Genomic DNA, 16516 nt, shown 5'->3' with positions numbered 1-16516 from the left:
ATTGCTTTATCTCCATGGCAAAGAAAACTGTTAATTCTATTCTCACAAAGAACTTTAGAGCATTGCATTCTCTTCATGCCTCTGAGTTTTGTCATAAAAGAGACCACTTGATTTCCAGTGTAAAAGTTCAATTTAGGAATGTGAAAGCTGATTTAAATTCATTTTACAGATACTTGTTATACATGTGTGTGCATTTGGATTGGGACAGATTTGTTGCTATGGACTTTTACACATAGAATAAAGAAACAAAATAAATTAAAAATGTTTCTGTGAGGAATAAAACTTCATTCATGTGAAAACATAAGATTAGGAGAGTTCTGGTACAAACAAAGATATCATATTTATTTTTACAACAGCTATGGCTCTTTTCTCAAGAGCGGAGACACACAAATGATGTCAGTGTGTATGACTAACAACTAAAAATAAAGCAGGTATTTTGGTACAGGCTACGTAATATCCTATTAATACAAGACCGTTTTAGTTTAAAACCAATGTTTAGTTTACATTTTCTTTGAACCTTGCCCATTCACAGATTTCTCTGAGCAGCTTCCTTGTATCACATACTATTGTCACTCATGCACTTCTACCAGTTTTAGAAAGGAAAAAAAAAACCTGCTTCCTCTCCATCTGATGAAAACACTTTTCATCAAGAGTCTAGGAATCCATCCCTCTCTCTGTGACCCTTCTAATTCTGCCAAGTCAAAAAAGAAAATCCATAAAAACATTTCCCAACTAATCCCTTTCTCTAATATGTTGTTCTGGTTTTTATCCCTATAATAAATGCCTTGCTACATCTTTACTGTGATTAGTCTCATGGGATGAACATGTGATGAGCATCTCCCCGGGGTCAGACTAAACATGGGTCAGAACCCCACAGCAAGTACCAAAACACACTTGAATTCCCCAAAACAATCCAAGAAGGCAGGACTTTGGCATCAGTGTATTATAAGAACAGTGCAGTTACCAATTTGGAAGAGGAGAGGGGCTAAGACAAAGCTTTTGTTTTTCAAATGTGAGGGGAAAGTGTTTCCAAAGGGAGGAAAAATTGAATTCCATGGGGTTTATTGTTCTTTCATTCCTTCCAAGCACTGCACACAGCAAGTTGCTTCTCTGGGTAACCTGTGCCAGGGCCTCACCACCTTCACAGGAGTGAATTTCTTCCTAAAATCTAGTCTAAATCTACCATCTTTCAGCTTAAACCCATTCCCCCTTGTCCTATCACTACACTTATTCTCTATAAATAATTACATTTTTATTGAAACAGGGACAGGAATCCAGGTTTAACTGGACCTGGATTTTTGACACAAATGCTAGGTTTGAGTGGTTTCTTCAACGCTGTTACACAACTGAGACCTTTTTAAAGTATCACTGTCTTTTTGCCTGAACTCTTTGTTCTCTACATGACCTTGCTGTGTTCATTCTGACATATTTTTTTGTGGCAACTGAGGAACCATTGACATGGTAACATAAAATAGGATTTAATCTTGTTCTGGAAGTTTCTCCTTTGATAGCACTGAGAGTGTCATACAGTGTCCCAGCCCTGCCATGCAAACAGCCTTAAATTATGTTTCACAAGATTTAATCCTAAGCACTAGCTCTGAAATTCTCTATATAGACTTGTTCTTTTTCCAAACTCCCTAAAAGGAGGCTGACATCTATAGAAACCTCACTAGGCTTTGCTGCAGCAAAGTTCTCTAAAATGATTTAAAACAAACACCTGGAAAAGCTAGACCTCTACCAGATTTTAATTCTAAGTGCAAACCATATTCTTAAAGCTGAAAAAATAACTGCTGCAGGGATGATTTGATGTTGGATGGGCATGTCCCCCTTTTGTTAACAGTAATAATTAATTTATAGGTTTTCTTCCATAATAATAATAATAATAATAATAATAATAATAATAATAATAATAATAATAATAATAATAATAATAATAATAATAAATAAACAGTCATAATCTCATTTTCTATTTCAGCATTTTGACATCCATTGGTTGCTGCCCCCACAAAAATCATTGGTCTCACACTTAGAACAAACCACAGTAAGAGAATTTGAAAGGTGGACCAATTATAACAACTTAGAACCAAGGGATTCTGAACTAACTTTTTTAAAATATTAAACTCTTCCTTGAAATTGAATCTAAACTCCTTATTCTTGGGATATTTTTGCATATAATAGTCTCAAATCCCAATGCGAACCAGCAACCAGATGATGAATGACTAAAAAATTCAACATCCTAAGCAAGCTGTTACAGTGTTTCCTCTTTTGCCAGGACACACAGTTTCTATCTTGTCTTTCTCCAGAACTGCCTGGAGTGTCTATTGTCTTATTCTAGTGAGAAGAATCTATGTTGATCTTACATCCTCTACAGAACAAAAATATTCCTACATAATTAAATCCAACAAGAACACCTCTGTGTACAAGATCCCCCAAAGAATAGACGATGGTGCTCAACAGCACTCATTCTTTGTCTTTTGACTCTTCCTAGATCCCTATAGACACACTCAGAAAGTTATTTACTACCACCCATGGCCCCCAAAATTTCATCCTTTATAGGTACCGGCAATTTTTCCTGCTATAATCAAATTCCAGAGATTATAAATAAGCAAAGAGCTCTGGGGTGTGCTTAAGTCTCTCTTTTTTTTTAATCATTTTTTTTCATTTTCATGTAACTGCCCAACAAGCATCTTTCTCAACTGCCTTGTTCCTTCACCCTTCCAGTGAGAACTACAAACTCTACAGAGAAGACCCCAGACCTTCCCATTTTAACCCAAGAGCCAGTGTTCTTTTGTAGAGATGTGAAAACATCACATTTGCTTTTAATTTGCTTTATATTATTGCATGACACTTACTCATAATGTAACTTTACCTCTCTCTAGATCATATCCATTCCTTTGACACCTGAAGGCTTTTAGGAAGTTATTCTGCATTACTTGTCTTGCATTTATTCTCACACACTGTATGCCTGCAAAGCTGGTTCCCAAACATTCAAAGTTGTCAAATTTGATATTTGGCATTCCCAAACAATTCCACAACCTCAGAGTTTGCCTTCTACTTGACTCTGGCCTAGATAACTTCCATTAATTGGGAAATTATAATCACTACTTCCTACTTGATCAGGGAACAATCTTGAGAACAGCAAAATTATCTTTTCAGCCCTACAGACCCTCCTAAGTTTAACCTTCCTCCTTCATTCTTGCAAATAAAATGAATCTTGCACATGTATTACCTTCAAGTGCAGTGTTCTTCAGAGTTCTGTCCTACACCTTCTGAGTTAACAAAAATTATTAAACCCACAAACACTTCAGAATCAGTACGTCCAAAAATAAAAATGCAAAAATACCTTCTAATGGTTCCCTAGTTTTTTTCCAACTACTCTTTGCAGGCTCAAGGGAGGAGGTATTTGAAGTTTTCCTTTGTGAGATAAGTAGTTTCCATTGCACAAAAATTTGCAGGAGCTTAACACTTTTATTTAGGACACTGAATTTATTCCCTTTTGTTTGATTTCCGTAACTGTTGTTTGATTTGCATGGCTTGAAAAAGTCTTTTTTATTCCATGACTAGTTTTACCTGGACGTGCAAAATCAGAGCTGAAGCTGCATCACACCTCACCCTCAGGAAGGTGAGTCCTGTACACCACATCACTCACTTTCTCATCTGTATGTGGATGTACTTACTGCCTTCAAAATAATAACACAAAGTTTGGCCTTGATGTAAGTACAGTCTTAGCTGGGGAAGAGCCCCAGTGGACAGAAATTAAACATGCACCGCCACGCTTCCTCCACAAAATGTTTACAGTAGATTCCACCTACCTACTTATACTGAGTCTCATGAGGGGACATTTTCTACTTAGCCAATAAATTATTCCATGAGGAAAGGGCTTAAAACAGAGCTGCTCTTATCCCTGTTTCCTTCCTGATGTGTTTAGAAAGCTAACATGTTTACAGCCTTTCAAAGCCCTGGAGTGGTCGTTCTGTAATGACTATAGAAGTATATTACATGCTCTGGGTAAGAGACAATGCTGCTATTACTGTACAAACTTCTGATTTTTAGGAGGACTTTGAAGTTAAAATGGTGGCTAAATATGCATTGGTTCTAAAACACAGCTAGGAGCAAAATACCCTGTAAAGAAACAAATGCATAAAAGCATTTCTACTGAACAGGTTATTTCCCCCCAAAATAGAATTTTGTTATAAAATTTCCGTCTAGCAGAAGAAAAATGCATATTCAAAATTAACTAGGTACTCACCTTTGACTCTGTCTCCTTTGTGCAGGTGAATTTCCCCTTCCCCTTGAGGTTGATATGGCTTTACTACAATAAAAAGTCTTCCAGGAACAGCACTGTAAAGTTTCCGTTTGGGACCCTGATAATCCAAGGCAGACAGTGTATCCTTGTTGGCACTAGGACTGTAAACGGCACTGGAAATTGAAATTAAACATCATTAACAGCTTATTTAAAATGGGAAAGTTAATCATTTACCATCACTTAGCAGGATTAAATTAAGTAAATTAATTGTCTTCCAGTGAGACATCTAACTCTTCAAAAAAAATACAGGGTTTTCATGCCAAACAGAAGCTTTTAATGGTTGCAATCTTTCAATATGAAACATGATCAATATCCACCTGACCATAATGTCCTGGAACAGAAAATACACAACATTAAAGTTTTTAGTTTTTCTGCAAATTAAGCTTGCACATTCATAGAGCCTAATGAAATTTAAAATTTATATGCAAATCATACATTACCAGAACCTCTATTTGTCAGAATGACTTGAAAACCTTAGTATTTACAATTATTGTTGGGAACGGATATCTTTGAGTGAACAAGTGAGAGAACTGAATTATTAACTAAATGGATTATTAACTAAATGGATCAAGTTACTTCATCACTCCAAAGCCTGGAGCTAAATTTAGATCTTCACAAAGCATGGTGCTTATGGCAAATATTCTCCAAAATATCACTTTTTCTTGATGGCAAACACTAACTCACTCAATGACTTCAGAACAAGCCACAGCTCATCAACCAACACACTTATGGTATATAAAGAGGAAATTATTGAAAGGTGGTGAAAAATGTATAAGATCATTACCAAACCTCTAGAAAAACAAACAAACTGTCAAAAATATACAAAAAGAGGCAAATATTAAAGAGAGTGGGAAACCTATAGGAGATAACATAACAAACTTGCAGTACACTGCTATTCAACTTAAAAAAACCCAACATTAAAACTTGAGGTCTTACACGGAAAGTCCAAAACCAGAAAATATTCATGAGAAAGGAGAATGTTAATAAGGATTTGAAGGGAAAAAATAGTATAACAAAGGAAGAAGGCTCATTTCATGGTGATTTAGCATTTTAACACTCTGCTTCCTTTCTTTTAAGAAAATATCTCAAACTGCTTTAAGTAAAATGAAATAAAAGGGCTACAGTTTGCTGGGTTTTCACCCTTTTTGGGTTTTTTAACCAATTTCCTACCAAAATAGTAGTCAATAAGTCGGTGAGTACAGAAGAACCCAAACACAGTGAATCTTTCCTATCAGGAACACTTCCATTTTCCTGCTGTAACTTCTTCACCGTTTGGAATAGGATCCCCTTTTCATCTAGTTCTGTTCTTCCATTACTGTGAACAGGTACTAATAATGATACTTAGGAGTTTAACAGTGAGTTCTGGTTGCATATCTATGAAGGATTTTGCATCAGAAACCTCAGCCAACTCTCACAGTCGTTTAAAGAAAGACTGGGAAAGATGTCGTTTGGTTTCCAGTTCTTTGCTCTTTTTCCTTGTAAGTGAAGGAACAGTCATCATCATAAAAAAATCCAGATCTATAAACTGTTGCTACACATCCCATTTCCACTTGCATCAAGCTGTGTTTCTGCCTCGTCTGGTAGCAGCTATTCACAATGTTTTCTCCCTGCATCTACTTTAACTGCTTATCACAGAAGATACATTCATTTTCTCTCTTACTGAAGGAGAAAAGGGAAATGACACATTTAACCCACACAATGAATGCATAACTTCTCATGCAACAGGCCCACTAATGGAAATCGGGCTGCAGGGTAGAGGATTTTTTAAAAAAAAAAATCTTTCCTCTCCCTTCTTTTCATCAGCTTGGGTTCCAAACCCAGCAAATCCCATGCTAGGAAGAGCAGGAGAAGGATGCAGAGATTTCAGATGATGTGTGGACATGTTCCCCTCTCTCCCAGAAGAAGGTGGCCATCCTTGACAGCTCATCCCTGGTTGAGACTGTCTTGGAACCTCCCTTCATAATCACTGTGGGACACATTCCACAGGAAGGGCATTCATTCCTTTGCCTCCCCATCCCACTACACAATCAGTTTGCTATGAAAAGCAACAGCCTCATGAGAATCATAGAACAGTTTGGGTTGGAAGGACCTTAAAGGTCATTGCAAGCCCCCTGCCATGGGCAGGGACACCTTCCACTAGATCAGGTTACTCCAAGCCTCGTCCAACCTGGCCTTGGACACTTCCAGGGATGGGGCAGCCACACCTTCTCCAGGAAACCTGTGCCAGGGCCTCACCAACCTCTCAGGGAAGAATTTCTTCCTGACATCTAATGTAAATCTCTTCTCTTTTCACTTGAGAAGATGAAACACCTGAGCCACACAGGCTGCAAAGATCACATGAATCCCTTCCAGCATCGCTTTCCACAGCACAAACGCCAAAAACCTCATTAACCCTTTGTCAAACTCTGACCTTCTCCATTACTCTGCCCCTTCTGGCTGCTCCTGCTCCACAACCCAACCTACTGCTATGTCAAAAAGGGGTTTTTCATCTCACGGGAGCAACAGCTTTATGGTGAATGTTATTATTTGCAAATAATAAGCAGAGACAGCAACAATTCCCACATTTAGCTGACTGTAAGTAGGTGGTCATGCAGTTAAACAAAATCTGTGAGGAAAGTCATGCAAGGTGCCTTCATGACTGCAAAACAGGCCTGTGGCAAGAAAAGGCATTATATGTAGGAAAAATTATATATAAAATCCTTTTAGTTGTTGTTAAATTTAGAGAGTCTCCAGCTCTCCTCTCAGTACTTGCACATACTCTGGACTCCTCTGAAACAAGTCTTGATGGCACAACGAAACTGTAGTTGTGATACTGATGCACTAGGAGGAAGATCAAAATTTTATTTCCACAAACTCTCAGGTATTAAATTGGTTTCCACCAGCATTTGTGCTCGTTTTCAGGAAGGGGAGAGGAAAGCGGCTGAATAAAATCAAAGCAAAAAAATGTTGACTCAGTCAAAAAAAATTTCTAATAGTTACCCCCACCTCAAAGGATTGACTATATTTCTAGAATTTGAAGTGTGTCATCCCAGGAATATAGACGAAAAGGCTCTTTTTATCCCTTCCAGTTGAAATAATCATTGACTCCTAGGTAAAACCTCCCACTCTGGTGGCATCAGTATAATCCAGTGGAATACAAAAGCTCGTTCTCTGAAAAGCACCTCATGGTCATCACCTCACCCAGTCAAATTCTCATTACAAACTGGTTTTTAGCTGATATTGGGCTCTGTGAGGAAACACCATCCAAATTGCACCCCAGTTGCACACAAATGAGTTTTAGCCACTATTGTAACATACAACAAAGATGAGTTTGCTGCATGAAAACATTGGCATAAGAAATTCATATCCCGTTCCTTCCATTTCATTTCAGTCTTTCTTCCACTTCAGACAACTTTGTTTTACAATGCACTATTATTTCCCCTCTCCAGCAGTATTGTTACTATCACAAATAGAGTTTGTCAGTTTGAATGCCTATGGCCAAGGAGAGAAGAAGAATGTGCAGGGTAATTAGGGACAGTGTGAACTACATGACATTTTGTTTTACTGACTTGAAAACTCCAGTGAAGATCCATTACACCTACAAATGACAAAGGGAAACCAACAGCTGCATTTCTTGACAGTGTTCGAGTCCTTTTCTACTCTGAACAGTGGATTTCTTTTTAATATTAGGAAACAAGACAGATAAAGTCTGATATTTTAAATGACTGGTGAGTTAAATGTGTTTGGTCAAAACATGTAAGCTCCAACTCTCCCTCAGTGCTCAGTTCTAATACCTTCACTGTGGCAGCTCTACACTTTAACATCCCTCATCCTGGTGCAGCCCCATCTCTTGCACACTTGGCAGATGGAGTTCCTGAGTCAAAGTGAAGCTGTAATTGCCTCCTCACAATGAGGGCAGTTGCTTCTCAAAGCTGCAGCTCCCATTTAAGATCAAAACTCAGACTCAGTCCTCTGTGTTATTATATTACTTAAAAAACACATGACTCTAATTAGTCAGGATTTGCTCTCCAGTGGGACGTGGTTGCAGGATATTTGTGTAGAGTGCCTGCTAAATCACATTTGTAATTCAAGAGGAAAGGAAGAGCAGTAAAGCCATAGGTAATGCAAAACCCTTCAGCACAGATAATCATGAAAGAAGTCCATGACATCTATCACCACTATCTCAAGAAGCCCCCTTTGCTCTAGGTCAGCCTCCAGTTATTCCCTCTATTTTACTCCTTGGTTCAGCACACATCTACACAAGAGAGAACTTAAACATCCTCTGTTCCATCACCCATGAGCAGCTCCAGCACAAATTCCAGGCATGACCAATATCTCAGAAACATTTTACTTTGCTGTTAAATCCAATCCTTATTTCAACAATTAGAAGATCTTGAGAGCTTAGCACATTGATTTGGAGGTGCGAACCCTGCGTTAAGTCACTGCTGAGCTCTGTTGAACTGTAAAGCCTGCCTGGCTGCTGGAGCCCTGTGAGGAAACAGCTGGCTTTGACTGGTGCTTCCAATTAAAATATTCACACTTGGACGTGGTCCACTGTGCTGAGATTTAATACCTATACATTATGTAGAGTGCAAAGCAGGCATATAAATAACATAAAACATGTGGCAATGCAGCACAATGACTTAAGGAATATCTCAAGTAGTCAAAAAGTCACCTGATGTGCCTGTGCTGCTGCCGCTTGGCATCGTCTCCCAGCCTGTTCAGGGATGGTGACCGGCTCCGGGAGGACGGAGTGTAACTCCCCACAGTTTTTACAGTTCCATTGGGATTATTCTGCATCTGTTGAAGCAGATGAGGTGAAAGGCTGCGGTGTGAAGAGGCAGAGGAGGATGCTGACCACTCAGGGAGGTTGTTGATGTTCAGGTTGTTGTCGCTGTTGGAGCGGAGCAAGATCCGAGGGGCTGCCAAGGTGTTCGGAGGTCTCCGCCTTCTGTTGGAATAGGTGGGAGCCTCCCTAAAGGGCACTGTGTGAAGAAAGGCATTCAGGGTAATCTCAGATGATTTCACCACTCATATGTGTTTACCACCACATAATATAATTCAGCAACATATGGCATTGTTTCTTCTGCAGAGACAGAAACTCTACCTTGCCAGCAGAGCTGATCGAACTCATTATCCTCAAAACATCAGTAAAATTGAAAACAACAGAGCAACATGAACCTGTTTACTGGCTTGGATGAATAGTTGAGCAACACCAGTGTCAGGAGTAAGCTGAATAGCCTGAACTATGGTCTAGGAAATGGGATTCACCTCATTATTGCCAAGTTGGACGTTCAGAAATTTCATTTTCATGCTGTGTTGTCACGTTCTATTAGGAAGGCACAGAACAGGGCTGACCAGCAGAATTTCTGAGTTATGAACTTGCACCTTCTTTCCCCCAGTTGGTACCCAAACTGGTCCCTCACAAGTTCAGGCCTAACCTGAAATCTGTAGTGTTAATAATCACCTTATCCCTATCTTCCAGGTTAAAAATTGAGGACATGGCTTCTTCTCCTGGCAGAACTCTATTACACTGCTGTAATCCCCAGGTATTCCCCTATTTCTAATCTAGGCACTTCTACCACATCAATTACTATTGTATATAGAACATATTACCCCAGGGGAATACACTCACTGTCACGTGCCGTGTCCCAAAGGGAACATGACTGTATCCAAAGGCTGCAAAATACTTATTAATGAAATAGTCACAACAGCAAACAAGGCAAGGGCAGTAAAAATCTGACACAGAGCAGAGGGGCCATCCCCTCATCAGTGCTCCCGGTACACTTGCACAAGCAGATAATGCTTTCCAGATCACCCTTTCTCCCTGTAGTAGTTTGTTCCGAGTGCAACTTAAAAGGCAAATTTCCTCATAAAAAGACACCCAGACATCACTAGATGTGATATTTCCTGTCCTATCAAAACGTAATAGAGAATTTGACCACAAAAACTCGTTCTTGACTTGCTTCCCACTGTTGCAACCACCCTCATTAATTTATTTCAGTGGAGCTTGTGGGGTCACAGGAGTTGAGCCAGAGTGCATATATTTACATCTGAAAAGTCACAATAGTAAAACTAACAAAAGGCAGCCAGGCATTATTCTGAGGACTTCATTGAGCTGCTGTAATTTTAAAAAAAAAATCATATTTAAATTGGCAAAGAAGCCCCACAAAATATCATCCTACATGTCTAAAGTGCCAGTAAGTGCCATTTATGAAGTGCCAGAAATGTCTACTCATTCAATATCCTTCAAAACCACAGAAAAAAAAGAATAAGAATGTCTGTCATACTGTGCAAGTAAATAAATTCACATAAATATGAATATACATAGGAATCAATCTGTCCTGTCTTGAAATAGAGCCTTTAATTGAGAGAACAAAGCAAAATTTAAGGTTTCAGAGCAAAACTGAGAGCGTACTCATAGCATAAAATAGAGATGGAACTGCAAGGAGAAGAACGGTTTCTATAATTTTCACCAGAATCAGTTTATTATTAACTACAATTCTGAATATTTTAAAACAGCATCCTTTGTATTTCTAATGAGATGAAACTTTCTCTAGTAAACAACTCAACATCAGAACAACCAAACAAGAGAACAGTGTGAGCAGAGAGAAAGGGCTTAAATTCCATATTTCCTTTGAGACAAGGCTGAAATGAGGGAAGCATTCTTTAAAAGCTGTTAAAGGGGATAAAGCAGAGAAATACAATATTTATGCTGGAAAGTGGCAGAAACTCTGTATAATTTTCATGGCATTTCAAGTGTTTCACATTTCATATTTTTTTAAGGTTTCAAAGCAGCTGAGTATGTCACTGAGAGCACCCGGGTGCTTTAGATGTCACAATAAAAGCCCTGGTTAGTGCCAACTTAAAGAAAACTCTAAGCATTTAGTTCCCAAATTGGCATATACAGATCCTTAGGTCGATGTAGGGGACAGAGATGTGACATTTCTGCACTCCTATATTTTTGGCACTTGGAATCTGACTCTAGAAATTACTTCATTGAAGATAAGGATCCTTCCCAGGTACAATAGAGCAGAATCCAGTCAAGGAGAAAGCACACAAAACTGAATATAGGGAATGTTTGGCACATTTGCCACCTGAAGGTCTAATCCTGCTTTCTCAGGGTCGCCAAAGTTTGCCTCGGATTCAGCAAAAATTGAGTCTGACCTTTAGATTCTAATTCTCCATGAACCTAAACAGGTGACACTCCAAGCAGCCTGCCCAGCCTTCCAACCACAGATAGATAAAACTAAATTTTGCCAATGGTTTGGAGATGTTTACTGGCACTCTGGAGAGGTTGGTGGGATATCTCCTGGTGGGAGGGGAGAGAGCATGAGGGCCAGGGTGACAAGATGGACAGAGAGCTACTGAGCACATTTATACCATCAGAGCTGAGAAACCACTCTCCAGGTACCCTTGTCTTCTTTTTCCCTTATGTGCCTTAGAAGGATTTTACATGCTCATTTAAGAGTTTAGCTTTTGCTTTGCTATTAATGCTCTGTTCTTAAGGAGGGAACTACGAGCAAAATTAGCCTTTACTATAGAAAATAATCAGGAAAGGGGACAACTAATTACACCAATCGACGCTTGTCTAACACAAATCTTTTATAGAAAGAGTTAAAAATAAGCATTTCGGAGCCTGAAGTGATTAATATTCCACCCAACTGTTTCTTTTCCCCAGCAATCTGCAAACTGTAAGTGGGTGGATATTTTTTTAGCTTCTTCTTATCGGCATTATTTATAATAATTTCACAATAATAAAATTAAAATAACTACAACAAAATATGATGAAATGCAAATGTCCACGCTTTAACCCCAGTTGGACCGTGATTTTCCCTAATATTTCCCACATTCAGAACTGTAAGTCTAACTGTTACAAAACTTGTCTGGGAAAAACAGTTGATATAAAATGACATGAAAATGCCTGAACTAATTACATGCTCCTAAAGTTTAAATTTATCATCCCTAAAAGCATACTTGAAAGTACCATACAATCCTCTCTCCAGCTCTCCCAATTCTATTCCTGGCACTTCATACATCTGAAGGGGCAATTCAGCACCATTTACTGACAAAATTCACCCTGGAAAATCCTTAACGTGTCTCCAAATGCATTTCTTAGGGAACAAAAACATTTCTATAACTACTTGATTCTTCAGAGAAAATCCTAAAAGGAACAAAGTCACATCCAGCTTTAATAACCACTTGCCTTAATGGACCATCTAACATCAAATAATTTTGAAAAAGAAATTGCAGGAATTGATTAATTATAGTCACTAAACCCATCATATTCAATGTACACAAGAAAACACCGGTCTGAAACATCAAAGTGTTCTGCTTTCATCGCTTACCTTCTTTCTTTGTGAAGGCATTTAACAAAGACTTCATTTTCCCATTTACTTTAGCAGCAATCCCCTTATTACATAACCTTTGCTGGGAAGAAAGAGGTAAAAAAAACCACAACCCCAAGAAAATAATAATAAAAATAAAAATGATTCAAGCTACCCAATTTCTATGTGTTCAGGCTGGCTGCACCCTGACATAAGCAGCAGGTTTCTGGGCACCGTGGAATTGCGAGCATAGCTGGGCATGCAGTACCCAGCGTTCTGGTGACAAAGCCCACCCCACATTCTGTCTGTCAGCTGGGAGCCAACTGTGCACAGACTGGAGCTCCTCAAAAAAAAAAAAAAAAAAGGAAAAGAAAAAAAAAAAGAAGCTCCTGCTATCTTTCCCAGCATTAGTCATGTGAACCTGCCGCCGCCACAGCCTCGCAGACGATGCTCCCGCTCCGCTCCCAGCCCGGAGTGTGCGGAGCCAGCGCGGGATGAGGGAGGTGCGGGCAGCCGGAGAGAGCCCGGGGGGGCAAACATGTGGATTTGCCAAGGTGGGAAAAGGCACTTCTGCAGCTGCAACTGGGAACAGGGAAGCCTGGACAGCGGGAGCTGCTGGGGACAGGCGTTTAGCTCGAAATTTGCACAGTTGACTCTCGGTGCACAGAGGATTTTACTGTTTACTTGCTTGTTGCTGTTTATTTTCTTGTTGCTGTTTACTCACTTTTTGCTATCTATTTCCTTTCTGCTATTCAATTTCCCTTCTTTATTTCTTTTCCCCTCTTTATTTCCTCTTCCTCTCTTTATTTCCTTTGCCCTTTTTATTCCGTTCACCTCTTTATCTTCTTTCCTCTCTTTATTTCCTTCCCCTATTTATTTCCTTTCCCTCTTTCTTTCCTTTCCCCTCTTTATCTCCTTTCCCTATTCTTTTCCTTTCCCCTCTTTATTTCCCTCCCCTCTTTATTTCCCTTCCCCTCTTTATCTCCTCTCCTCTCTTTATCTCATTTCCCCTATTTATTCCCTTTCCCCCCTTTATTCCCTTTTCCCTCTTTATTTACTTCCTTGCTCACTGCAATGTTCCAAAGAAGCAATTTGAGGAAAAGTACAAGTCACACTAATCTTCACACAATGACTCCATTAAGAAGGGAGACAAACCTGTCACTACACAGAATATCTTCCCATGGCCTATATTCCAGTCTCAAACAGAGATACAAGCACAATTATTTCCCCTTCCCCTTCCATTGCACTGCAATAAAACAGAATTTCTTTTTGCACAGGATAGAAATAAAAATGAAAAAAAACTGATCAAGCTCTTTTGCTAAATTCAGTGCTAAATTTCTGCAGATGCCAGAAAACACAAGGTGTAACCAGTGAAGTTTGTAAAGTACTAATTCTAAAAAAAATTGATTTATAGCTGTGCCAGGCAGTGCAAGCATGCTTCCAGAGGAAGTGTAAATAACTGAGAAAGGCAGATAAGAAGCAGGTGGAGATGTTAAAAATCACAAAAATGTTAAGCGTATCTAGTTAAATCTAAGACACAAGGATATCAAAGAACAGGAAATTCAATGTCTAAAAAAACCAGTAACCTACATTAAAAACTGGCCATAAATAACGTAACCTATGTAACAGTTAATAAATATTTATTCCATTTCAGGGTTCTCTGATGATCACTAATGCATCTATTTTGAAAATTAAGGGAGTTTCTTATGAGAAAACTGCTTCAAGACAGAAAATAAATTACTTAAATGAATTTAATGTCTTTTTGCATAATGATCTCATAGTTAACATAACAGCAAAAAGAACTAGTAAGCAAAAATTAATTGAATAGTTTAAACTTAATTTAACATTCCAGTGTCTAATTTATAAAGAAAATAATGCTTCTCTAATACAATTTTATGTTTTGATTCAATTTCTTTTTAAAGGCAATTATCCTTAGCAGGTGAAAATCTTACCAAGGGAAATGTTGGACACAGCATCCAACATCTTTATTTGACAGGAAGAATCTTCTTAACTTTTAATAGATGCAAAGCTTTCTAAAGAATAACTTTGAACTTTTACTCATTAACTTATAAATATGTGCATTAACTAGCCCCCCAGAAGAACCAATGTAATTTCCAGAACAAGAACTGCTACACCAGAACTGTGCCACTAACTTGAATTACAAGCATTTGTGCTTTACAGTTTCAAATATCTTCATCCAATCCCCCTAAATTATATTTGGAGCCACAGATGACAAAGGAACTCTGAGTATTAATGGAATCCTAATTTCCTTTTCAGGGGTGTCAGTGTCTTAAAGTCTTTAATCCCAGCAGTAGAGCAAGGACAGGGTTAACCCAATTGTGCTCATTCATGTCTGTTCATATACAGTAAAACAAAAACAGACAGGCAACTGTAGTCAATCAAAACCAATCCCAAGGGGGATTTTTATTAGATTCTTGCCAGAGCCATAACATTTCATCATCTAGAGGTTTCTAATCAGTGTTAGAAAAACATAAAAAAATATGAAAGCCACTTGAAATTATTGAGTTTCATGGAAATTGTAGCAATTCTTTCTGACCTACACCAGCAGATGTATCAGCTGATGACTGATCATTTTATTCCATTTAACTGTCTGTCTTTTCCCCAATGCAGGAAATATAATTTCTTCCTATATGGCAGAGCCTCCTGCAATAACCACTATTGTACAATGGGAAAATATGACAATCAAGGAAGTCAGTGAATAGTTGCAGCTGCAGTTTTTGAGTTTTTCCTCATTTTCACTAATAGCTTATTAGGACTTGTTTATTTTAAATGAAGTCTTGAATTTTGTAGTGTTGGGAAATTTAAAAAGAAAATATTCCAGCAGTTTTCACTTTTTCCTGAAAGATTTTCTGCCTCATAACTGTAGTCTTGGTATTGCTGTCTCAGCACAAAAACCTAATCATTTGATTATAGTAGTACAAAAACCCCAGTATAACCCATGAGCTATAAACATTCTTAACCTAAAAATCACAAAGACCTTTCTAAACAAACTCTCATTTCCCTATTCCTTTGGGAGGTGCTCAGGAAAATGTGTGGGATGTGTCTGCATCTGCATGGGGATGTGTCTAAGAGGAAAAAGCCACCTTAAACAGAAATTGGGCTCCTAAGTTAGTTTTGATGAGCATTTTTTGTATATTTGTAACAACAGTCTCCCAATTTTTATACGCATTTGAGTCCACAGCCCCCATTAGAAATCTGTGGAAAATCAGTGACTTACATACTCTTGAGGATCTATTTTTGGACACTTGGATGCCTTTAAAAAAGCACAAAATTATGACCAAAGCTCTTATTTAATCATCCCACCAACACCTCTAAGGGCTAAGGCTCCTCAGATAATGGCAGAACACAGCTATGACTGTCCTGATTTTATTCTTGTTTGATTTTGTCAATTTTGGAGTTCTTGCCAGAAAAAATCCCTTTAACATCTAGGTTTCTGTTAAAAATACAGTTCTTAGCATGTATAAATGCATTTCTCTCCACTACAAAATAGGCTTCCCATATGCTAAGCCACCAAAAGGAGAGTTAGGCAAGAAAAGAGAAATTCATATATAGACAGTTAAGTACATAAAGGCTCTTTGTGGGGGGAAAGGGGAGAACCCAAACTAGGTTGCTACAGTGCTTCTAGATTATTTACTTATTTCAGAAAGCCACAAGGTGGTCGGGAACCCAGATTCAAGAACCCACCTCAGTGAAAAAATTAAATCTATTTTATAAAGCAAAGAGTTTGGGTTTTTTATTTTGCTGCAAAAAATCTGGGGAGTTTCTCAGGGAGCTGCAGTTAAACCAGAGAGAAGCATCTGAGCCCACTGAAATGATGCTGGAGGAGCCTTAGTTGCCCTAACTTCAGTGGTATCTCTGCTGCCACTGTTAGTAACTTCTCAGC

General features: G+C 38.5%; 1 protein-coding gene across 5 annotated transcripts in view; it reads right to left on the bottom strand.

Annotated features, from left to right (window-relative positions):
- Positions 1-16516, bottom strand: part of SHANK2 (SH3 and multiple ankyrin repeat domains 2) — a 304826-nt gene that overhangs the window by 205887 nt on the left and 82423 nt on the right. For 3 of the 5 annotated variants that reach the window (XM_039386006.1, XM_027728556.2, XM_039386008.1), the window contains 2 exons: positions 8961-9270; positions 4250-4419 (listed from right to left, as the gene is read on the bottom strand). In XM_039386006.1, the coding sequence (XP_039241940.1) occupies positions 4250-4419; positions 8961-9270 (480 nt within the window). Of the gene's footprint in view, positions 1-4249; positions 4420-8960; positions 9271-12633; positions 12839-16516 lie in introns of those variants that run through there. The other 2 variants (XM_027728557.2, XM_039386009.1) reach the window with 2 other exon arrangements.

Source organism: Pipra filicauda, unplaced genomic scaffold, assembly GCF_003945595.2.
Source record: "Pipra filicauda isolate LSUMZ 115617 unplaced genomic scaffold, ASM394559v2 scaffold45_size4122338_pilon, whole genome shotgun sequence".
Classification (NCBI taxonomy): Eukaryota; Metazoa; Chordata; class Aves; order Passeriformes; family Pipridae; genus Pipra; species Pipra filicauda.
This window is presented reverse-complemented; position numbering and strand designations above follow the sequence as displayed.